The following is a 23840-nucleotide window of genomic DNA, read 5'->3' on the forward strand; positions in this document are numbered from 1 at the left end:
AGCCTGAGCAATAATTTAGTTACTGGCTTCCTGTGCCAAGCACGTGCAGCAGGTGTGTTCAAACACGTTTTGGGAAAGAATCGAAGGGTGTGTAGTATGGCCAGAGGAAAGGCCTGGCTGTCATTAGGACGTGTCCGGGGTGGGTGAAAGAACTTTCCCTTTCCTGATCTGGAGCTGTTTGGGAAATGCAGGCATGAGTGTCTGTGCTGAAGTGCTTTGAGTTTTCAGGGCTTGAGGCCTCTCCCACTCTTGCGTGTTAAATTGGAGACCGTGATCTGAGTGTGCTGGTGGGGGCTGCTTGGTGAAAGCTGACCTTGTTGAATTAGGAGCCAGCGGCTGAATCCAAATGGCATTTGAGACGATCCCTGGAGAGTATCTGGGTGCGGCTGCTCCTGCGCTGGTGACTGGCACCGAGTACCGAGGGAGGTCCGGTTTGCATCTGTTTTGTACGCTAAAGCAGACGGTGGGATGAAGCCTTTGTGGGTGGTACCTGTGTCTGTGGAGGCAGGCGCGTGGGTTAGAGAGTGGACCGTGGACCCAGGCTGCCCGCATTCCGACCCTTGCTCTGCTCCTTCCCGGTTCACCTCTGTGAGCCTCACTTGACTGCCCTGTAAAATGGGATAACAGTATCTGCCTTTATAGGGTGGACGTGAGAATTACATGGGTAAACACATCAGGGCCTGCAGTTCAGGTGTTGTCATTATGCGCTGTCAAGTTGATCCAACTCATAGCAATCCTATAGGATAGAGTAGAGCTGCCCCATAGGGTTTTCTAGGCTGTAATCTTTATAGGTTTTTACCGGCCAATTCTTTTCAGAAGTAGACTTCCAGGTCCTTCTTCCTAGTCTATCTTAGTCTGGAAGCTCAGCTGAAACCTATCCTCCATGGGTGACCCTGCTAGTATCTAATACCAGTGGCATAGCTTCCAGCAGCACAGCAACATGCAAGCCGCCACAGTAGGACAAACTGACAGACACGTGGGGGTGGGAATGACAACATGAAGAGGAATGGTGTTGCATTCATCGTCGAAAAGAACATTTCAAGATCTATCCTGAAGTACAATGCTGTCAGTGATAGGATAATATCCATATGCCTACAAGGAAGATCGGTTAATACGACTATTATTCAAATTTATGCACCAACCACTAGGGCCAAAGATGAAGAAATAGAAGATGTTTATCAGCTGCTGCAGTTTGAAATTGATTGAAGATGCAATCAAGATGCATTGATAATTACTGGCGATTGGAATGCAAAAGTTGGAAACAAAGAAGGATCAGTAGTTGGAAAACATGGCCCTGGTGATAGAAACACTGCCGGAGATCGAATGATAGAATTTTGCAAGACCAACGACTTCTTCATTGCAAATACCTCCTTTCACCAACATAAACGGCGACTATACACATGGACCTCGCCAGATGGAACAAACAGAAATCAAATTGACTACATCTGTGGAAAGAGACGATGGAAAAGCTCAATATCATCAGTCAGAACAAGGCCAGGGGCCGACTGTGGAACAGACCATCAATTGCTCATATGCAAGTTCAAGCTGAAACTGAAGAAAATCAGAAAAAGTCCACAAGAGTCAAAATATGACCATGAGTATGTCCCATCTGAATTTAGAGACCATCTGAAAAATAGATTTGACGCATTGAACACTAGTGACCGAAGACCAGACGACTTGTGGAATGACATCAAGGAAATCATCCATGAAGAGAGCAAGAGGTCATTGAAAAGACAGGAAAGAAAGAAAAGACCAAGATGGAAGTCAGAGGAGACTCTGAAACTTGCTCTCAAATGTCGAGCAGCTAAAGCAAAAGGAAGAATTGATGAAGTAAAAGAACTGAACAGAAGATTTCAAAGGGTCTCTCGAGAAGACAAAGTGAAGTATTGTAATGACATGTGCAAAGAGCCGGAGATGGAAAACCAAAAGGGAAGAAAGAACACACTCGGCGTTTCTCAAGGTGAAAGAACTGAAGAAAAAATTCAAACCTCGAGTTGCAATAGTGAAGGATTCTATGGAGAAAATATTAAATGGCACAGGAATGATCAAAAGAAGATGGAAGGAATACACAGAGTCATTATACCAAAAAAGACTTAGTTGTTGTTCAACCATTTCGAGAGGTGGCATATGATCAGGAACCGATGGCACTGAAGGAAGAAGTCCAAGCTGCTCTGAAGGCATTGGCAAAAAACAAGGCTCCAGAAAATGATGGAATATCAATTGAGATGTTTCAACAAACAAATGCAGCGCTGGAGGTGCTCACTCGTCTATGCCAAGAAATATGGAAGACAGCTTCCTGGCCAACTGACTGGAAAAGATCCATATTTATGCCTATTCCCAAGAAAGGTGATCCAACCGAATGTGGAAATTATAGAACAAAATCATTAATATCACACGCAAGCAAAATTTTGCTGAAGATCATACAAAAACAGCTGCAGCAGTATATCGACAGGGAACTGCCAGAAATTCAGGCCGGTTTCAGAAGAGGACGTGGAACCAGGGATATCATTGTTGATGTCAGATGGATCCTGGCTGAAAGCAGAGAATACCAGAAGGATGTTTACCTGTGTTTTATTGACTATGCAAAGGTATTCGACTGTGTGGATCATAACAAATTATTGATAACATTGCCAAGAATGGGAATTCCGGAACACTTAATTGTGCTCATGAGGAACCTTTACATAGATCAAGAGGCAGTTGTTTGGACAGAACAAGGGGATACTGATTGATTTAAAGTCAGGAAAGGTGTGCGTCAGGGTTGTATTCTTTCACCATACCTATTTAATCTGTACGCTGGACAAATAATCCGAGAAGCTGGACTATATGAAGAAGAACGAGGCATCAGGATTGGAGGAAGACTCATTAACAACCTGCGTTATGCAGATGACACAACCTTGCCTGCTGAAAGTGAAGAGGTCTTGAAGCACTTACTAATGAGGGTCAAAGACCACAGCCTTCAGTATGGATTACACCTCAACATAAAGAAAACAAAAATCCTCACAACTGGATCAATAAGCAACATCACGATAAATGGAGAAAAGATTGAAGTTGTCAAGGATGTCATTTTACTTGGATCCACAATCAAGAGCCATGGAAGCAGCAGTCAAGAAATCAAAAGACGCATTGCATTGGGCAAATCTGCTGCAAAGGACCTCTTTAAAGTGTTGAAGAGCAAAGATGTCACCCTGAGGACTAAGGTGCGCCTGACCCAAGCCATGGTATTTTGAATCACCTCATATGCATGTGAAAGCTGGACAATGAATAAGGAAGACCAAAGAAGAAGAGTTAACGCCTTTGAATTGTGGTGTTGGCGAAGAATATTGAATATTCCATGGACTGCCAAAAGAATGAACAGATCTGTCTTGGAAGAAGTACAACCAGAATGCTCTTTAGAAGCAAGGATGGTGAGACTGCGTCTTACACACCTTGGACATGTTGTCAGGGTCAGCGGAAAACAGGAAGACCTTCAATGAGGCAGATTGACACAGTGGGTCCAACAATGAGCTCAAGCATAACAACAATTGTAAGAATGGCACAGGACCAGGCAGCGTTTTGTTATGTGCTGCATAGGGTCACTGTGAGTCGGAATCGACTCGACACCTCCTAACAACAACAACAATCTTTACATGAGCAGATCGCCAGGTCTTCTGCAGAGTTACTGGATGGGTTTGAATCCCAACCTTTTGGTTAGCAGCTGACTTTTTTTTTTTTAATTAATTTTTATTGTGCATTAAGTGAAAGTTTACAAATCAAGTCAGTCTGTCACACAAAAATTTATACACACCTTGCTATACACTCCTAATTGCTCTCCCCCTAATGAGACAGCACACTCCCTCCCTCTACTCTCTCTTCTCGTGTCCATTCGGGCAGCTTCTGGCCCCCTCTGTCCTCTCATCACCCCTGCAGACAGGAGATGCCAACACAGTCTCATGTGTCTACTTGATCCAAGAAGCCCATTCTTCACCAGTAACATTTTCCATCCCATATTCCAGTCCAATCCCTGTCTAAAGAGTTGGCCCTGGGAATGGTTCCTGTATTGGGCTAACAGACAGTCTGGGGACCATGACCTCTGCGGTACTTCTAGTCCCAGTCTGACCATTAAGTCTGGTCTTTTTACGAGAATTTGGGTCTGCATCCCACTGCTCTCCTGGCCCCTCAGGGGTTCTCCGTTGTGCTCCCTGTCAACGCAGTCATGGGTTGTGGCTGGGCACCATCTAGTTCTTGTGGTCTCAGACTGATGTAGTCTCTGGTTTATGTGGTCCTTTCTGTCTCTTGGGCTCATAATCACCTTGCGTCTTTGATGTTCTTCATTCTCCTTTGCTCCAGGTGGGTTGAGACCAATTGATGCATCTTAGATGGACGCTTGCTAGTGTTTAAGACCCCAGGTGCCACTCTCCAAAGTGGGATGCAGAATGTTTTCTTAATAGATTATATTATGCCAGTTGACTTAGATGTTCCCTGAAATCATGGTCCCCAAACCCCTGCCCCTGCTACGCTGGCCTCGGAAGGGTTCAGTTTATTCAGGAAACTGCTTTGCTTTGATTTAGTCTAGTCGTAGCAGCTGAACTTTTTAACTGTTGTGCCACCAGGCATCCTTACAGTTCAGCTCGTTGGTGCTTTTGCTAGAGGGTACTCTGATGTCACTTAGACATCTTTTTGTGCATGGTAAGGAGCCCCCTGAGGGGTCCCAGCAATGAAGGGCCAGCCGAGCAGTGCAGACGCGCCAAGAGGCTGCTGGATCTTTTTCTGGAAGCAGCACTGGGAACGTTGGTGTGCCTGAGGATCCTGGCAGGGTGCCTTTGCAGGGCACACAGTGAAAGCAGGTGTTCCCTGTCCACAGCCTCAGGGACAACGAACCTGAGTTCCCAGGAGTGCACCTGGATGGATTGTCGAGCAAGCAACACCTGTCACCACCCACGGGGGAGGAGTCCCATTCTATGGCAGATAGTAACGCACTCCATAGTTGTAAGAGTTGGGCTGTCCAAGAAAGACACGACTTAAGCACAGGCACTGGGTGGAACAATACTCACATAGAGACAGAGCAAGGTGAGCTTGCAGAGTGGGCATTGGTCCCCCATGGCCAGTGGTTACTCCCTGCAGCTGAAGCAGGGAGATGGTCTACACCCACACCCCTTGTGCTGGAGGAGAAGGGCCCTGTTTCCTCCCTGCTGGGAGCAGATATAGATGTGGGGTTGACGGTATAATGCTGTTCCTGGGAATGTTGATATGTGCCTAGGACAGCAGGGGAATGAGGTGCTACTATGGGATGTGTTCTGGCTCAAGGTGCCCCAGGAAGGGAGGCAGTGCACACTCATCCCATCCAAAAAGCCAGGCCACCACCAGGTCCTCGGGGACAGCACTCCAACTGCCACCTTCCACATGGGTCATTTACACAATGCTAGTCTAGGTGATGGCGTGTGGGACCTGATGGGCAAGGTCTTGGCCAGGGCAACGTCAGGGGCCACCTGCCAACATGGTGGTTGAGGTTTGACTTGTTCCTGAGATCTTCCCCCTGCAGATCGCTGGATGAGGTCTTCCACCTTCATGACGCCAGGAGTGGCAGGGAGGGCTCGTGGGCTGTCAGCCACTAAACGTGCTCAGTGGGGGCTGTGTTGTGCTTACACTGTGGGAGGTCAGGTGGCAGAGGCAGAGCACAGAGTCAGGGTGCCTTTACAGTGAAAACAAGTGCCAGGAAGATGATCTGGATAGAAGGAATTGCTTGCTTCTAAAGGTGTGGCAGAACAGAAGGGAGGTAGGTGGAAGCTTATACAGCTTTGTGGATAAAAGTTGTGCTGTGGAGTCCAACGGTTCTGGGTTTGAATCCCAGATCATCTTGGGTAAGTTATTCAAGGGCTCTGAACCTCAGCTGTCATCTGCGACAGGGAGATAGCACCCCCTAGTGCCTGGCCCTGGATGTAACAGCACAGGGCCCAGTGCTGGCCCCCAGGCAGTGGCCGTGAGCTTCCATGGAGGGGGGATATTTGGTTTTGATAAGAGGGTGGGTCTATAGCCCCATTTCGTGTTTGTGCCCAGGTATCTGAAGTACACGCTGGACCAGTACGTGGAGAACGATTACACCCTCATCTACTTCCACTACGGGCTGAACAGCTGGAACAAGCCATCCCTGGGCTGGCTCCAGAGTGCCTACAAGGAGTTTGACAGGAAGTGGGTGCCTGAGAGCCTTCCTGGGACGTGGCGGGTGGGCTGTGCATGGTGGGGGTAGGGGGAAGTGACACGAGGGGCCACAAGCAGTGCAGTGGGGGAAGGAAAACTTACTGAGGGCCAGATGGGGTGGTCTGGGTGGGGGTCACCATCCTCAGGGCCAGGGGCCCTGTCCAGCTTTGGCCTCTAGGGCAGGGGTCAGCAAACTTGTCCCATAAAGGACCAGACAGTGAATATTTCAGCTTTGAGGTCAGTACACTCTCTGTTGCAACTCCTCAACTCTGCTGCTATAGTGTAAAATCAGCCTTAGGCAATTTGTAAATGAACAGGTGGGCCACATTCTAATAAAACTTTATTCATGGACACTGAAATGTGAATTTCACGTCATTCGCACGCATGTGCTGTGAAATGTTCTTTTGATATTTTCCCCAGCCATTTAAAAATGTAAAACCATGCTTAACCTCTGCACTGTTCAAAATCAGGCAGTGTAGTGAACTGGATTTGGTCCAAGGCCCCCAATTTGCTGACCTCTGGTCTAGTGGCAAAGATAGTCCCCTTCCCGTCTGCACAACACTTTACAGTTTGCAGGGGCTTTCTCAAGTTTTGTCTTGGTGAGGTGGGTGGTCCCCAATTTATAGATGAGGACGAAGAGGCCCCAGACAACAAGTCACTTACCTGTGGTCGGCCAGCGCTAGGCACCACCCCCACTCCTTACCGTCTGCAGCCTCCTGGAGCCTGCACACTTTTCCCCAAGAGACATCTTGCCTAACAGTTGACTTTGCGACTTATTTGCTAAGAGACTGCACTGCTGGGTGTTAATGTCGAGACCCTGAAGGCCTCTGGGTTTTCCTTCTTCAAAGTCTTTTTTTTTTACTCTGTATTGTGCTTTAGATGAGTATTCAAAAAAAAAATTTACAGAGCAAATTAGTTTCTTATTAAATGATTGAAACACATATTGTTTTGTGACATTGGTTGCCAACCCGAGGACATGTCAACACTCTCCCCTTCTTGACCTTGGGTTCCCCATTTCCATTTGTCCAGCTTTCCTGTCCCCTCCTGCCATCTCGTCCTTGCTCCTGGGCTGGTGTGCCCATTTAGCCTTGTACACATGGTCAAGCTACATGTATTATTGTTTGTTTTATGGCCTTGTCTACTCTGTGGCTGAAGGGTCTTCTTCAAAGTCTTCTCAAGCCTATGATGGAAACCTCGTTCCTAGCAGATTTTCTAGTAAATGAGGCAGCAGGAAGCAGTGCCTGGATTCTCCCCGAAGCCCTCCCTCCCCCACCTTCTCCACTGCCTTTGGGATCCTGCTGTCGTGGTGCAAACGGTTTGCACTTGACTACTAACCTGAAGGTCAATTGGTCAAACCCACCCAGCAGTACTGCGGAAGAAAGGCCTGGTGATATGTTTCTGTTAAGATTATTGCCTTGAAAATCCTACGGAGCAGTTCTACTTGAGTTTTAAGGCATTGCCATGAGTTGGAATCGACTCGACGGCAACCGTTTTGGGTTTTCTAGGTTATCACTGTGAGTAGAAACTTTGAAGTCATTTCTTGTTTCCCTGCCACGTCTTATGAGGAGTTTTGTCGCTGCACTTTGCAGTCATGTCAGGTCTTGTGGGGCAGCTAAGACAACCAAGCCCCAGCTGCAGCCCTCAGGAAGCCTTCCTGGATTGTCCCCGGAGAACCAACAGCTCCTCCTCCATAGCCCCACTGTCCCTGATCAGACACCAGCCCCAGCACCTCGGAGTGGTGTGTTTGGGAACAAGTCTGCCCCCTGCCCCAGGCTGTGACTCCTGGCCCCCCTGCCTCCCTCACACACAGGAGAGGGTCTGCACACAGCAAGCTCTTGATACATGTTTGGTGGAGGGTGGAATGACGTGGGACCAGCAATAAATAATGAGCTTCCTGCTGGGTAATTCTAGGAGAGCTTTGTTGTAGTTCTGCATGGGGGAGGCGACCTTTGGGCTGCCCCTGTAGGGCATTGCTACTTGGGAAACAGAGAAGATTGTTTCTGGAACAGGGTGTGGCCAGACGCAAGAAATGGCAAGGTGGACAGGGTGCAGCGGCTCCGAGCTAGACTCGGGGGTTCTTGTGGGAACTGTGGGGTGAGGGAGGAGGGAGGGCAGATTGTGGCCCCAGGGCCTGTGCTGAAGATGCTGGACTTTGCTTAGGAAGCAGTGGGAGCCATGGCAGGTGCTTGGGGGGGAGTGAGTGACGTGCTGCAGTGGAAGTTTTAGGAAGCTCAGAGGTCAGCAGAAGGGCATGCCTCGGTGGCCTTTCTTGAGCTAAAACAGGTACACGTTCTGCCCCCTTCCCCTGTGACCAACAAAAATATGCCCCAGATTCCTTGAAGTGAGAGGCCCTCACCCCGCTGTCATCTGGCAGAAGTCAGCCCAAGAAATGAACTGGGGAAAATCGGCCAGTGGTGGTTTCCCCTTTCCTGTCGGGAGGGATGAGGGGGAATGGGCGGGCTGCTGGTGTCCCACTTCAACAGTGGGTAACTTCCATTTGGGAGAAAGCATCGGAATCCCTGAAAATGTAGTAAAGTGTGCCAAATGCAGATGGTCTGGTTGGGGACTTGGGCTCCATGTCACAGGGAGTGACCTAGCCAGGTAGGGCGTGGAGGCCAGCCCTGACCAGAGGCCATCGGTGCATTCATGCTGAAGGCCGTTGACAAGGGAGAATTGGAGCAGAGACTTCCCGGTTAGCAGTCTTTTAATCTGAGCCAGAGGGAACTAGGCAGGGGTGGGAGGAAGGTCGTGGTCTTGGGCAGTTGTCAAATGGAAGGAGTCAGACTTGTTCCATGTGGTTCCCCCACTCCCCATGACTGTGGACCAGGACCTGTGGGGGGAGCCATAGGGTCACAGACCTTTGGTTGATAGGAGCAAAAAGGAGAAAACATCCTAGGCATCAGAGCCATCCAACAGCAAAGTGTTTGCCTGGGGGGTAGCGAGTTCCCCGTGACTGGAGGTATGCAAGGAGAGCTGGAAATCCAGTGAGATAGGATTTACGCAGCCATGGTTTTTGGCCAGCTGGTTTTCTGCATTATTTTCTGTTCTCTCTGCCTCTCACCTTCCAGGCTTTCTGCCAGGCTGCTCCTTTTAAGGAAGAGCTGGTTGGGGTTGCCAAGTTTCCCTCCGGTTTGCATCCCCCTTGCCCAGTGGTGTGAGAGGGTGCCTGTGGAAAAAAACAAACCAAACCCATTGCCGTCAAGTTGATTCCGACTCACAGTGACCCTATAGGGACAGAGTAGAACTGCCCCATAGGGTTTCCAAGGAGCGGCTGGTGGATTCGAACTGCTGACCTTTTGGTTAGCAGCCAGAGTAGCTCTTAACCACTGAGCCACCAGGGCAGGGTCTAATCCCAGATGTGAGGAGCCCTGCAAACTGTAAAGTGCCGTGTGTGAGTGCCTGGAGGTGGTGGTAGGTGTGGGGCCCTGGCTCCTGATTCTCCCCAAGTTTGAGCCCCTTTGCTTTTTTGTTTGACTTCTTTAAGTTGACTATGTTGAGATAGAATGCTCCGGAGAACACTCCTGTGGAGATGACCACTTTGCGGTAATTCAGGTTAGGGTGTGTCTCAGTGTATTAGTGGCCTGAGGCCACGCGGTTTCCCTCCTCAGGTACAAGAAAAACTTGAAGGCCCTCTACGTGGTGCACCCCACCAACTTCATCAAGGTCCTGTGGAGCATCTTCAAACCCCTCATCAGGTGGGTGTCGCCTTGGGCACCATCTCCCTAGGGCAAAGAGTCCATTCCTGGGTGTCAGTGGGATGGGCTGGTCCTGTGCGGGCATTTGGAGGTCCTGTCTCTGGGGCGCCTGTATTTCTGGGCCACCTTGCCTCCCTGTGGGTCTGTGGTGGGTCAGAGTCTGGCCCAGGTAGTCCGCTGCGATGTGCTGACCGTCACATACAGGACACTTGCAAGGTTCACACCTGCTGTTTTAAATGCTCCCTGGGCCAGAGCTATGACATTATCCAGCCATGTCAGGGTCCACCTTCATATGGGGGTCCCCAACTTTACCTCCAGGATCAGTGTTTTGCTAGCAGGATTCACAGAACCAGACCACGTTTTATACTCACTGTTGTGGTTTGTTAGAGTGAGAGGAGACTGGTGGAAATCAGCCAAGGTAAAAAGTGCATGGGGCAGTGTCCAGGACTGACCAGGGGCTGCTTCAGCTGTCCTCTCCCCGTGGAGCCATGTGGACGCACCTAATTCTCTCAGCAATGGTGTATCACAACATGTACAGAGTATTGCCAACCAGGGAAGGTCACCCGAGCCTCAGTGTCCAGGGTTTTTGTCAGAGGTCAGTCATATAGACATGGAGTGTCCACATAGCTGACCTTAGTTTCTCAGTCACTAGTCGTTCCAGGGGTCAAACTGATACCATGTGGCTCAAAACCCCCACCATAGACCACAGTGTTAGTGTAGGCTATCTGGCATGGCCCAAGGCCCTCACCATAGACCACAATGTTAGCATAGGCTCTCTGGCATGGCCCAAGGCCCTCACCATAGACCACAGTGTTAGTGTAGGCTATCTGGCATGGCCCAAGGCCCTCACCACAGACCACAGTGTTAGCATAGACTATCTGGCATGGCCCAAGGCCCCACCATAGACCACAGTGTTAGCGTAGACTATCTGGCGTGGCCCAAGGCCCCACGTAAACAGACACTCTTCACAGACAGGACATTCCCAGGGCTTAGAGGTCACCTCCCAGGAGCCTGTCAAGGGCTAGACCTTTAGAACTTGTGAGGTTCAGAAAACCCAGACCTGAGTCAGCCCTTTACTGCCCAGCAGCCAGATCAAAGGGCTGAGGGGTGAAGCCGCTGGTGCAGAGAAGTGGTGGTTTCTGTCGTTGCCCCCATGCTTAGAGTCTCCCCCACTGCCCCACCCCTGCCTCACTAAGGGGGTGGTGAGAGCTCAGGAGGAAGGTGCAGCAGGGACACAAAGCCGGGGCCTCACAGGCATCTTCCCTCCCCCTCCATATCTGCCGTATGCATCAGGCACAAACTCTGTGCAGTCATGGGGTGTGAGTGGGCAAAGAGACTCAGAGACGTGTTTATTGCTCACTGCTCTGGGCGCCAGTGGGTCAGGCCCGGTCCCTGCCTGGAGGGCTCTCCGTCCGGGGAGGGGGGCAGATGCCCTTGACAGAGGATAGAAGGCTCAGGTGCAGCAGCTGCTTCAGTGAGGGGGCAGGGGCTGTTCTGGTGCTCTGAGATGACCTCCTTGTTAACAAGTCCTGCTGCAACCCTCAACTTCCCCTCAATGTCGAGGAAGGCTTAAGTCTCACCTCCTTCTGGAAGTGAGTTAATGAAGAGTCCGGTTCGGGAGCTTCACCGGCAGGGGCTCGAGCCTCCCTCCCCACCAGGTGTCAAAGCAGTCATCCCAGAGAAACTCGCTTGTGGGTCAGATGTGAGTCTTCGGAACATTCCAGAACAGTGGACTTGAGTTTGTTCCTATTGGTCGTTTATTGCGCTAGAATTCCCGGCAGTGCCTCCCACCTGGTTGCCTGTGCCGTGGACGAGCACCGCTGAGGGGTGGGGTCCTGCTCCCACCTGGTTGCCTGTGCCGTGGACGAGCACCGCTGAGAGGCGGGGTCCTGCTCCCACCTGGTTGCCTGTGCCGTGGACGAGCACCGCTGAGGGGTGGGGTCCTGCTCCCACCTGGTTGCCTGTGCCGTGGACGAGCACCGCTGAGAGGCGGGGTCCTGTTCCCACCTGGTTGCCTGTGCCGTGGACGAGCACTGCTGAGAGGCAGGGTCCTGCTCCCACCTGGTTGCCTGTGCCATGGACGAGCACCGCTGAGAGGCAGGGTCCTGCTCGTCTCCTCCCGTTTCACGAGCACCTGCGTGCTGGCACCGTGGTTGACGTAGCAAGGAAGCCCGTCCTGGCTACTTCCTTGTCCAAAAAGTTCAGAATCTCAAGCTCTGAGAGCTCAGTTGTCAGGTGCCATCAAGTCGGTTCTGACCCGTAGAGACCCCGCATACAACAGAATGACACCCTGCCTGGTCCTGTGCCATCCTCACAATCGTTGCTATGTTTAAGCCCATTGTTGCAGCCACTCTGTCAGTCCGTCTCGTTGAAGGTCTTCCTCTTTTTTGTTGACCCTCTACCTTACGAAGCATGACGTCCTTCTCCAGGGACTGGTCCCTCCTGATAACACGTCCAAAGTACGTGAGATGAAGTCTCACCATCCTTGCTTCTAATGAGCATTCTGGCTGTACTTCTTCCAAGACAGATCTGTTCATTCTTCTGGCAGTCCATGGTATATATTCAATATTCTTCCCCAACACAGTTCAAAGGCATCAATTCTTTGGTCTTCCTTATTCATTGTCCAGAGAGCCCTAGAAAGCTCAAAGGTCTTCCTTATTCATTGTCCAGAGAGCCCTAGAAAGCTCAAAGGTCTTCCTTATTCATTGTCCAGAGAGCCCTAGAAAGCTCTAAAGTTCTTAAAAAAAAAAAATACCCCCCACGCCTGCTCCCTTTGCTGTGGAGCAGCTGAGATGGCATAGTGGTTCTGGAGCCAGACAGCTGGGGCTCAGGTCTGGCTCTGCCCCTTACCCTGGGCCAGAGATGCAACTGCACCCTGCCTCAGTTTCCCCAGGTGGCTGATGACGCTACTTAAGCCATACTTATCATTGTTCCGGCAACTCAGTATATGTGAAGTGTTTAGAACAGCGCCTGCCTGGCACTAGCAAATGCTCGGTAAGTGTTAGCTGCTAGGATTGTTGTTTTTTTAAAAAAATTATTCTTGTGTTGTAGTTAATTATAATTTCTTCTCACCTTCTGTGTGCCCGATGCCCCACGATAAGCCCATGAGGTCCCTCGTGTTTTTCCTATTTCAGAGGTGAGGAGATTGCTGCTCAGAGAGGTCATGGGAGATCACACAGCCAGCCCCTGTGTGGGTTCTGCTCTCATCCCCGCTCAGGCACGGGTGTCTGCGGCGGGTGCCAGCGAGGACCACAGGAATTGGGGTTGGGATCCCTGTGGCCGGGACAGGCCTGCCCCTTGTCCCCTTATGCTGCTGGTGCCAGGAGGGTTGGGAAGAAGCGTAGAGAAAAAGATCGGGGTGTGCCCTGCGCGGACAGGGGTTTGGCACCATGGCCTCCCTTGCTCTGAAGCTGACCTCTGTCAGCAGACGACTCTTAGAGATTGTGCGGCTCTCTCGGTCCCTCAGTGGCCCCTCTGGTCACACTGTGTTTGACACGCTTTACAAGGCCCCGGAACCTCAGGTGTTCTTTGAGAGTAGGCTGACTCCCCCCACGCCCTGTGGAGTCTGGACGGCTTCCTGACCCCAAGCCGTGCACTGTCAGAACCCCCAGGTGGCACAAGGCCTGGCAAGACCTGCCTGTGTCCCTGCCCTGTCCCTGTCACAGTGCACTGGCAGCTTTTCTGCAGCCTGAGCCTTCACGGTCCCCTGCACTGTGCACCCTGCACAGACCTCCCTCCAGTCCAAGGCCCCCAGGCAGCTAGAGCATCAGTCCCGGGCCTGATCCTTTCTCATCCACCAGGGGGAGCCTGTGCACAGCTTGGCCACCCAGGGGTCTGCGTTCCTGACACATCAATTCCTGGAGGTGGCTGCTTCCTGGGTGCTGGCACCAGGCCGGGCATTTCACCTCTGTTAACCCGTTGGTCCTCCTAACTGCTCCTGGAGGGGATACTGGTATTACCCCCATTTTACAGCTGAGGAAACCAAAACTTGTTAATAACACTGATGGTCACAGGTACCGGGTGTCTCCCAGGTGTCAGGTGGTGTACTAGTTTTATGAAATAGCCTCACTCTGCCCTCCCAGCTCACTTGGAAGGGAGAACCCCGTTTTCAGAGGGGTGCTGAGGTCCCGGAAGGTGGAGTGATTATCCGGGGGACCAAGGGGAGAAGGTAGAGACGTTGGATTTGGCCCAGGCGTGTCTGGCCTCACAGCTGCACGCATTCCTTGGGGTATCTATCATGAAGCGTAACTTGAAGAGTGCGTTGCTTGGTCCCTATCCTCACAGGACCCCTCCTAGAGAGAGGGGATGGCCAGATATGAAGGAACAGCCAGCCCGGACACCATGGGCCAGCTGTGACTCTTCCCTCAGGCAGGCCATGTCCAGTCCTGCCAGGCCAAGATACCATGCGTTACGGGTTGACTTGTGTCCCCCAGAAAGAGATGTTCAAGTCTTAATACTCGGTACTTGTAAACGGGACCTTGTTTAGAAATAGGGTCTTTGTAGCTGTAATCAGTTAACATGAGGTCATAGTGAAGTAGGGTGGGCCCTGGTCCTATCTGACTGGTGTCCTCACAAAAGAGGAGACACAAAGGAGGAGACCACGTGAGGACTGAGGCAGAGACTGAAGTGATGACACCACAAGCCAAGGAATGCCTGGGGCCACCGGAAGCTGGAAGGGGCAGGACAGGATCTTTCCCTAGAGCCCCCAAGGGGAGGGGAACGTGGTCCCGCTGACACCTTGACTTTGGACTTCTGGCCTCCAGAACTGTGGGACAATGAATTTCTGTGCTGTAAGCCACCCTGTTTGTGATATTTTTGACACTCATACACCCCAACCCCATGTGGGCGTTGGCCACAGCTCCTATGCACCTCCCCGCCCCCGGCCAGGCCCCCTTCCTCAGTAGCAGTGACCCCGCCTGGCATGCCTGGCACACAGGAGGTGCTGGGAAAGACCTCTCGCCAGCACATCCTCTGAGCCCCTGTCTGTGCCTGGTGGCTTCAGGGTCCCCTGCGAGCCCCCTGGGAAAGGCATGCTCCCCAGCTCTCCTTGGTATCGCCTGTATCTGACGGGATGGAGGGCAGGTATTTATTTTATGTAGATGAGAGTCTGAAGAGTGTTCGGGGCCTCGAGATCTCACCGGAGCGCAGCATCTCCGGACGTGCGCAGCCTCGGTTGTGTTGCGGTTTTGACTTGTGTCAGCATTTACGTTTTCTTTCTGCCTGCATTGTTCTTTCTGGCTGCTGCCAGCTCCCCCTCCCCCAGCCACCAGCTGCTGCCTAATGGTTCCTCTTCTCTCGCTTCTGCTTTTTTAGCCACAAGTTTGGGAAAAAAATCACCTATTTCAACTACTTGAGTGACCTCCGGGAACACCTGAAATATGACCAGCTGATCATCCCCCCGGAGGTGGTCCGGTGAGTCTTGCATTCCAGGTGCATGGGAGAGATCGCTGCGTTTCCGCCAGTCTTCCCAGCTGCGAATGTCAGAGACCGGTTGGCAACGTGGGCCTGTCCCGGTTCTGCTCAGATCTGCGGCATCGACAGAGAAGTGCAGTCAAGATGCTGACTGCTGAGTCCAACAAACAAAGCGGTGCGAGGTTTCATATGTGCATGGGTGATCCCTCCCCCACCACAGCAGCACTCCTTCCAAACGACAGCTGTAGTGGTCATGGCTGTCCCCTGACTGGTCTGGCTTTTGAGCCGAGAATTGTAGGAACTTCTCAGCTCTGTTTGGGATGAAATGCGCTCCGCACAGGTGCTGTGAACAACAGCCTATCCCACGGCCCCTTGCCCCCTGCGACCATCGTCAGTGTGTCTACTACTTCATTTTATCCAGCACCGCACTCCCTCCGACAGACTCTCACCCAAGCTCTCAGTGTAGACTCAGATGAGCAGAGAGGGGCCTGGAGAAGGTGGTGGTCAGCCTTGAGCCCAATACAGGGTGGGGTGGACTCCAGCCCAGGCTCCTTCCGCCTCTCTGGGGGCTCCTCTGCAGAAGCAGACCCTCCAAAAAGTGCAGGAAGTGAAGTTGGCAGCCCTGGAGGGGGAGTGTAGGTGTTGTGTCTGCCCGTCCAGTGTTTGGGGTGCTCCCGCTGTGTGCTAGGCCACATGCTGGGTGCTGGGGGTGCAGGGGTATAGAGGAGGGGTGCTCCAGGCTAAGTGGGGGCCACAGGCAATGACAACAGGGACTGCCGGAAGCACTGAACCCAGCTGTGGTAGATGGCAATCAGGGAAGGCTTCCTGGAGGAGGTGGCCTTTTATTTTATTTTTATTTTTTGGGTGAAATTATACACAACAAAGCACACACCCATTCAACAATTTTTCCATGTCCAGGCCACTGACAGTGGTTCCATGCTTCACGGTGTATCACCATTCTCTGCCCGCGTTGTTTCACCACCATTGGCTTAGGCTCTGCCGCCTGAAGCTCTCGTCTCTTTTACAGTTACTATTGTCCATTTGATCTCATAGAGATCAGGCTTGAAAATTAAGTTGTCGTTTAGTTTAAAGGTGACTCCATGAGACAGTTTTGGTTCAAGGCCTCAAAGTTATTTTCAGGCAATAGATTCAAGGGTTCAGAAGGTGATTCTTGTAGCGAGTTTCAGAAGAACCATTGGCTAGATGGACAAGCCAGGGAAGGGCCCCTCCTGTAGAAGGCATTTCTGGTGCAAACAGACATGGAGGACACGCCAGAGGACGCGAGGAGTCCCGCCTGGTCAAGCAGAGGGTGGGGAATAGCAGGCTGGAGATTGTCATCTCAGGAGGGTCCTGCGTGCCAGGCGGAGGGGCTGAACTGACCTGTAGAGCCGTGGGGACGAGTGCACAAGGGAATCCCTGGTTGGCTGTGGGCTCTATGGAGACCCCCTCCCCACCAGGCTGCAGTGGGGATTGGGGGCTGGCTGGGAGCCCGAGGTGGGTTCTGGAATGTATTTTTAGCAGCTTTCCTGTGGGAATCTGGTGACAAAAGGTAACTTTGTGTCCTCTTGTACAGGAATGTGATGAGAAAGTTTGGGTTGGGATGAAATGGGGTAGTGTTTGGGAGACCCCGCCTGGCCTCTCTGTGGCCTTGAGTGGAATGTGCAGGGGCCTGTGGTCAGAGGGAGAGAAGGTCCCGGGAGAGAGGAGTGGGCTTGGGCATTGGGGAGCCCCTGCCTGGGGCTGCCAGGACCCCTGCAGCAGAGTCGCCACAGACACCTGAATCCTAAGCTCCGGGAGTGGGAGAGGGGCTGGGACTCTGCATCTTATAATGCCCCCCTCTGGTTGCTATGAGCACTGAAGGCTGAGTCCCTGGCGTAGGGGATGGGCTTGGGCTCCTGAATCTGAGGCTGCAGTCCCAGCTGGTGATCCGTGCCAGTCACTGGGCATCGCCTCACCTCGGTCTCCCCATCTGTAAAGCAGGGGTGGGAAGCCCTCTGCTGTGGGGCTGTGGAGCCTGGGAACCCAGGGCCTGGCTCTTAGGGGCCACCCCCTTTGGGGAAGAGCCCCGTGTGTAGCCGTGGCTGTAGCCTCAGTGCCCAGCATGTAGTAGGACCTCAACACATATGTGCTCCCTGAAGGAAGGAAGGACACCGTGGGCTAATGGATGTCAAAGTATCGAGTAAACTGCTGAACAGTGGTTTTTTTTTTTTTTAAACATGGAGTTGCGCCCTCCTATTTGTTCATTCACATTTTTATTCACCTATCCGACAAACATCAAGCACCCTATTATGTGTCGAGTGGAAACCCTGGTGGTGTAGTGGTTAAGTGCTGTGGCTGTTAACCAAAAGGTCAGCAGTTCGAATCCACCAGGCGCTCCTCCAAAACTCTGTGGGGCAGTTCTACTCTGTCCTATAGGGTCGCTATGAGTAGGAATTGACTCGATGGGAACAGGTTTGTGTCAGGTGGACCAGGCAATGTTTGATTCTATTTACATAAGGTTGCTATGAACCAGAGCCTGGTCAGCAGCTAACAACGACGGCAACGTGTCAGGCACCGTCCTTGGCGCTGGGGATAAGACTGTGGACAGAAAGGCCGAGACCCCTGCAGCATTTTGAACCAGCTCAAGCCTGAAATTTACAAGGCCAGTGGCCACGCTGCCTCCAGGACCGACCCCACGGCCACCAGACCCAGAGGGTGAACTCTTGGCTGGTCACAGGGGGCCACCTGGCCTGGGGCTGGCAGGAAAAACCGGGAATTAGAGAGGCGCCGGACTGCCCTTTCTGCCCATTGTGTGAAGACTCCAGTGCAATGGGGATTGTGCACACACACATGTGTGTATGTGCACATGTGTGTACACCTGTGTGTGTACACCTGTGTGTGTACACCTGTGTGTGTACACCTGTGTGTGTGTACACCTGTGTGTGTGTACACCTGTGTGTGTGTGTGATAGGGATGTGGCGGTGGGCTTGGAAGTCTGAGCTGTCAGGCCTTCTGCAGACGTTCCTGGAGCGTCCGGCCTGCCACACCTACCTCTGCTGCGTCCACAGGTACGACGAGAAGCTCCGGGACCTGCACAGGGGGAAGGCACCCCCTCCAGCCAAGACGCCCCCACCGCGGCCGCCCCTGCCCACCCAGCAGTTTGGCGTCAGTCTGCAATAGTAAGTGAGCCCCAAAAGTGACCTCTGCTGGTTCCTTGGACCATGGGTGCTCCCCTGTCCAGGGAAACGTCCTCAGACCTTTGGCCCCGTGGCGGAGCTAACTCTGTGGGAAACAAAGCTTGAGTGTGTTGGTGAAGCTGGTTCTTGCTGGTGTGTGTGTGTGTGTCTGGGCGCTTGTGTGCAGAGAACCAGGAACCAGGGGTCCTGACCCAGCTCCCAGCTTTTGTGTGTGACACGCACACCCTGTGATGTTGACTTAGAAGTGTTTTCTAAGCACGCAGGGAATAAATTAACGAGAGAACACAGTATGTGTCCGATAGGATGTTTCCCCCAGATATACCTGCAGCAAGTGTCACAAAACAGTGCTTCCTTCTCAGTTGGTAAAAATTGTGACAATGTGCTGACTGACCCACTCCTTGGTCCTCACCCCCACACCCCCACCAGGGGGTGTACCTGAAGTGACCATGGGACCCTGGGGAGAAAACGGCCGAGCCAGCCTCCCCAGGGTTTTCAAGCCATCCTGCGAGGACCACTCTCCCAGTTTCTGAGGCCTCTGCTCGTGGGCTCTGCCTTCAGTCTGCTGCCGTGCCCTACCTGGGTTGTAATGATACGGGTTTCTACGCTGGCCGGGCCGCCTCAGGTGACTGGCGTTTCCGTCATCAATTTCTGAGCCTGATGACTCTAACAGTGCCTTTCGGGTTGCCTGTCTTGTTGTTGGGAGCCCTGGTGGCACAACAGTTAAGAGCTTGGCTGCTTACCAAAAGGTCGGCAGTTCGAATCCATCAGCTGCTCCTTGGAGACTTATGGGGCAGTTCTACTGTCCTATAGGGTTGCAATGAGTCAGAATGGATTCGACAGCAGTGGGTTTGGTTTTGGCAACAGGTATCTTGCTGTTCAGAACTACTTCTGTCTTCTTGTATTTGAACAAACTTTAAAAATGAAAAACAAAAATAGAAAAAAACCCAGCATAGCTTGTGAACTTCAAAAGCCTGAGTAATAGCTATCGCCGTGAAGTCGATGCCAACTCATGGCAAGGCCATGTGGTCCAGAGTGGAACTGCCCCGTAGGATTTTCTTGGCTGTAATCTTTACCAAAAGGAGCTCTGGTGCTGCAGTGGTTAAGCACTTGGCTGCTCACCGAAAGATTGGCGGTTTGAACCCAGCCAGCCGCTTCTCGGGAGAAAACCCTGGTGATCTGCTCCCATTAAGGTCACAGCCTGGAAAGCCCCATGAGACAGTCCTACCATGTCACGTGAGGTCACCATGAGTGGGAAATCGACCCGGTGGGACCTGAAATCTTCACGGAACCAGACCGCCAGGCCTTTCTTCCTCTGTTCCTCTGACCACTGAGTGGGTTCAAACCGCCAACCTTTAGGTTAGTAGCTGAGTGCAAACCGCTGGCAACGCCTAGGGACCTGAGTAAAGTATGGGGGTGTGGAGTAATTTCTGACGCTCTCCGGCTCCGTGACTGTTGCCAGGAACCCCTCTGTTCTTGCCTTCTGAGCAGGTGCCTCTTGGGGTGTGGAGATGCAGCGTTCGAAGCCCGGGGCTGTCAGTTGGCAGATGGAGGACAGGTATTAGAAAAGTCCCTCGTGGACTTTCTGCCTTAACTGTCATCTCACCGTGGTTCGTGCCTGTTCCAGGGCCAGTTGTAATGGTCAAAATCCATTCATTACGTCTTTAGGGAACGATGAGTCACATCAGGCAACTTAAAAAAAAAAACAAAAAAACTTCTGTGTGCCACTTTGAGAGATAATCCATGAGATTGCCTCTTTAAATGAATATTTTATGCTGTTTTCCTCACAAGCGACTATGATAAAGTGGCAATAAACATATTAAATAAAGCACCAAATATGTCATTTGTTTGGACCATGAATGAATGAAAAGTCATTAAAATTCATGACCGAGTCCTATTGACAAATGTTAATTTGTTGAGTTAAGTTCAAAAGCACAGACAGAAGGCTATCACCTTAGAATGAGCTAATTAAGTTAATATATTAAGAGGAAGACAAAGATACAAGAGGTCTTTGCTTGTTTGCAATCCCTGAAGAGGGAAAATGGAGACACGTGTGGCTTTAGTCTGTGCCTTGTCTGGGCTGCTGGGGGGTCGTGGAAGGAGGATGGGGTCTACTGGGGGTTCACGAGTAGGGGGGAGGTCCATGTCTGAGATCTGATACTTCTCAGGTTTGGGAAGTTGGGCAAGTGACTTGTCACCCTAGTTGTTTTCCCTGTACCCTGGAGGTGAAACCCTGCCCAGCTCACTCTCCGAGGCCACAGGGGCTTAAAAATAAGGTATACGGGCACTTTGAGTCAGTTCCTTATTCCTGCTTCAGAGTCCTCTCCTCCAGGAAGGCTTCCCTGATGCCTCCTCGCAGACTGGGATGTGAGCTGGGTCTGTGGTGCTTGAGTGTGATTCTGTTCTGTAATACGTGCGGTCCCCATGAGTCAGAATCCTCCACTCAACGGCAACAGGTTTGGTTTAAGGTTGTTTTGGTCAAATCTCTTGGGTCAAGTTTAGCTCCAGCAAGGCCAGGGAGATTAAATATAACACTCTGGACCCTAGATAAGATTTTTGTTTGCTTACGTTAAGCCTTGAGTTCCATTAAAATGAAAATGTTTGCCACAGACTATGCCTTCGTTTTCATTTTGGTGATGGTTTGCACTGTTAATGGAGCCCTGGTGGCGCAGTGGTTAAGAGCTCGGCTGCTAACCAAATGGTCGGCAGTTTGAATCCACCAGCCACTCCTTGGAAACCCTATGGGGCAGTCCTACTCAATTTGTCGGCAGTGGGTTTGGTTGTTTTTCTTTTTTTACAGCATTAGTAACTCTGTGTGATCTATTCGTGTCCCAAGGCTGCTGTAACAAAACACCACAAACCGAGTGGTTCTTGAGAACAGACCTTTATTCTCCCACAGCTCTGGCTTGCACTGCAGCACAGCTCAGCGGGCAGGTGTCCTTCCTCTGTGTCCTGTCTCTTCTTTTATAAGGACCCCACTCAGATGGGATCAGGGTGCACCCTCCTCCAGGAGGACCTCATGCTAACTGATAGCATCTGCAAAGACCCTACTTCCAGAAGGGCCTAACAACAACTGAAAGGTTGGCAGTTCAAACCCACCCAGCAGCTCCTCAGGAGAAATGCTGGCAATCTGCTTCCGTAAAGATTACAGCCTAGAAAACCCCATGGGGCAGTTCTCCTCCATCCCATGAGGTCGCTATGAGTCGGAATTGACACGATGGCTCCTAACAACGACATTTGTACTGTTTTCAGCTGGCAAGTGGCAGAGCAGGCAGGGTTAGGATCTGGTGTCTGACCCTCGAGCCATTCTCCCTCAGTCCGGCACAGTCTCAAATGTGCCATCTCGGGAGAGAAAGTTCAGCAGACGAGGAAAGAGAAAAAGAAAAATGTTAAGTGGGGACCCAGTGTGGGGGGCAGTGGCCCTGACTTCAGACCCTCGCATTGCCACCTAGGGGTGTGTGTGTGTGTGTGTGTGTGTGTGTGTGTGTCTGAGCTATACGTGTGTATGGGGGAGGGGTGTTCTTATACATATATTTGAAAGTTTCCTTAAGTGAGTCTGTATCGGATTAGCAAAAAGAAAGACTGTGTTGAAAGCCAGTCTGAGGGACCACACTGGCTTATGATCAGGCCTGCCTATCAGTTGCGTTAACACCCTGTCCGGAGCTCCTGGTTCTGCCCTCATGACAAACTTTCTCGCCCCTCGGCCTTCCTCTGTGCGTCCCTCTCTGTCTGAATGCCCTCGTCTCTTTTGTCCTCCAGCAGGCTCCTATTCATCCCTCAAAACCCAGCTCAGAAGATGCCTCCTGTGAAGCACTGCTGACCCCCAGGCCTCGCTGTGTCTCGTACGTCTGCTGGGGCTCTCAGACCCTGCGCTATCATTCTCCTATTTCTGCCTCTCTCTCAGTCACCAAACTACCCACGTCCTGGGGGCCAGGCTCATCTCTCTCTAGACGGCTCTCAGTCCTGTGTTTTCCCAGGAGTGTGGAAAAGACCAGTGTGTTGCTGCCCGTCATGGCCATTTATGCACCCACGTAACAAGCGTTACTTTCTTTTCTCTCCCCTCAGCCTCAAAGACAAAAATAAAGGCGAACTCATCCCTCCTGTGCTGAGGCTCACAGTGACGTACCTGAGAGAGAAAGGTGAGAGAGAGCCGGCCTCACAGTGACATACCTGAGAAAGGTGAGAGAGAGCTAGTCGGCCAGGGGAGGCGAGGGCTGATGGGCATGTACCCCTCCTGGGAGTCCATCTTAGATCCCGATGCCCACAGACCAGGAGGAGCTGGAACCTGTCCAGACACGGAAACCAGGATGGGAGGGGCCCAGGCATGTGGTTCATGACTGGGCTGAATCCTGGCTCCATCAGGTGCTAGCTGTGCAACCTTGGGCCGGGAACTTACCTTCTCTGGGCCTTCATTTCCTCACCTGTCCACTGAGGTTTATAACAGTTCCACCTTGTGCAGTTGTTGAGGCCTAATGAGGAGATTCACTGAAAGCACTTGAGACAGCGCTGGTCCACAGGAACCAAAAGACCCGGTTGCTGTCAAGTCAACTTCAACTCATGGTGACCCCACGTGTGTCAGAGTAGAACTGGGGTCTGTAGGGTTTTTTTTTTTCATTCTATATATATATATATATTTTTTTTTAATCAATTTTTATTGTGCTTTAAGTGAAAGTTTACAAATCAGGTCAGTCTCTCATACAAAAATTTACATACACTTTGCTATACACTCCTAATTGCTCTCCCCCCAGTGAGACAGCAACAGTACTTCCCTCCACTCTCTCTCCTTGTGTCCATTTGGGTAGCTTCTGGCCCCCTCTGCCCTCTCATCTCCCCTCCAGACAGGAGATGCCAACATAGGCTCATGCGACCACTTGATCCAAGAAGCTCGTTCTTCACCAGTATCATTTTCCATCCCCTATTCCAGTCCAATCCATGTCTGAAGAGTTGGCTTTGGGAATGGTTCCTGCCCTGGGCTAACAGAAGGTCTGGGGTCCATGGCCTCCAGGGTCCCTCCGGTCCCAGTCAGACCATTAAGTCTGGTCTTTTTAGGAGAATTTGGGGTCTGTATCCCACTGATCTCCTGCTCCCTCAGGGGTTCTCTGTTGTGCTCCCTGTCAGGGCAGTCATCGGTTGTGGCCGGGCACCATATAGTTCTTCTGGTCTCAGGATGGCGTAAGTCTCTGGTTCATGTGGCCCTTTCTGTCTCTTGGGCTCATAGTTATCGTGTGACCTTGGTGTTCTTCATTCTCCTTTGATCCAGGTGGGTTGAGACCAATTGATGCATCTTAGATGGCCGCTTGTTAGCATTTAAGACCCGAGACACTGCTCTCCAAAGTGGGATGCAGAATGTTTTCTTAATAGATTTTATTATGCCAATTGACTTAGA

At 51.6% G+C, this 23840-nt stretch overlaps 1 protein-coding gene across 6 annotated transcripts in view; it reads left to right on the forward strand.

The window, feature by feature from the left end:
- Positions 1 to 23840, forward strand: part of ARHGAP8 (Rho GTPase activating protein 8) — an 82601-nt gene that overhangs the window by 47381 nt on the left and 11380 nt on the right. For all 6 annotated transcript variants that reach the window (XM_049884632.1, XM_049884631.1, XM_049884630.1 and 3 more), the window contains 5 exons: positions 6034 to 6165; positions 9783 to 9869; positions 15183 to 15281; positions 18329 to 18439; positions 22520 to 22593. In XM_049884632.1, coding sequence (XP_049740589.1) covers positions 6034 to 6165; positions 9783 to 9869; positions 15183 to 15281; positions 18329 to 18439; positions 22520 to 22593 — 503 coding nt within the window. The remainder of the gene's footprint in view (positions 1 to 6033; positions 6166 to 9782; positions 9870 to 15182; positions 15282 to 18328; positions 18440 to 22519; positions 22594 to 23840) is intronic.

This window comes from Elephas maximus, chromosome 4, assembly GCF_024166365.1.
Source record: "Elephas maximus indicus isolate mEleMax1 chromosome 4, mEleMax1 primary haplotype, whole genome shotgun sequence".
NCBI lineage: Eukaryota > Metazoa > Chordata > Mammalia > Proboscidea > Elephantidae > Elephas > Elephas maximus.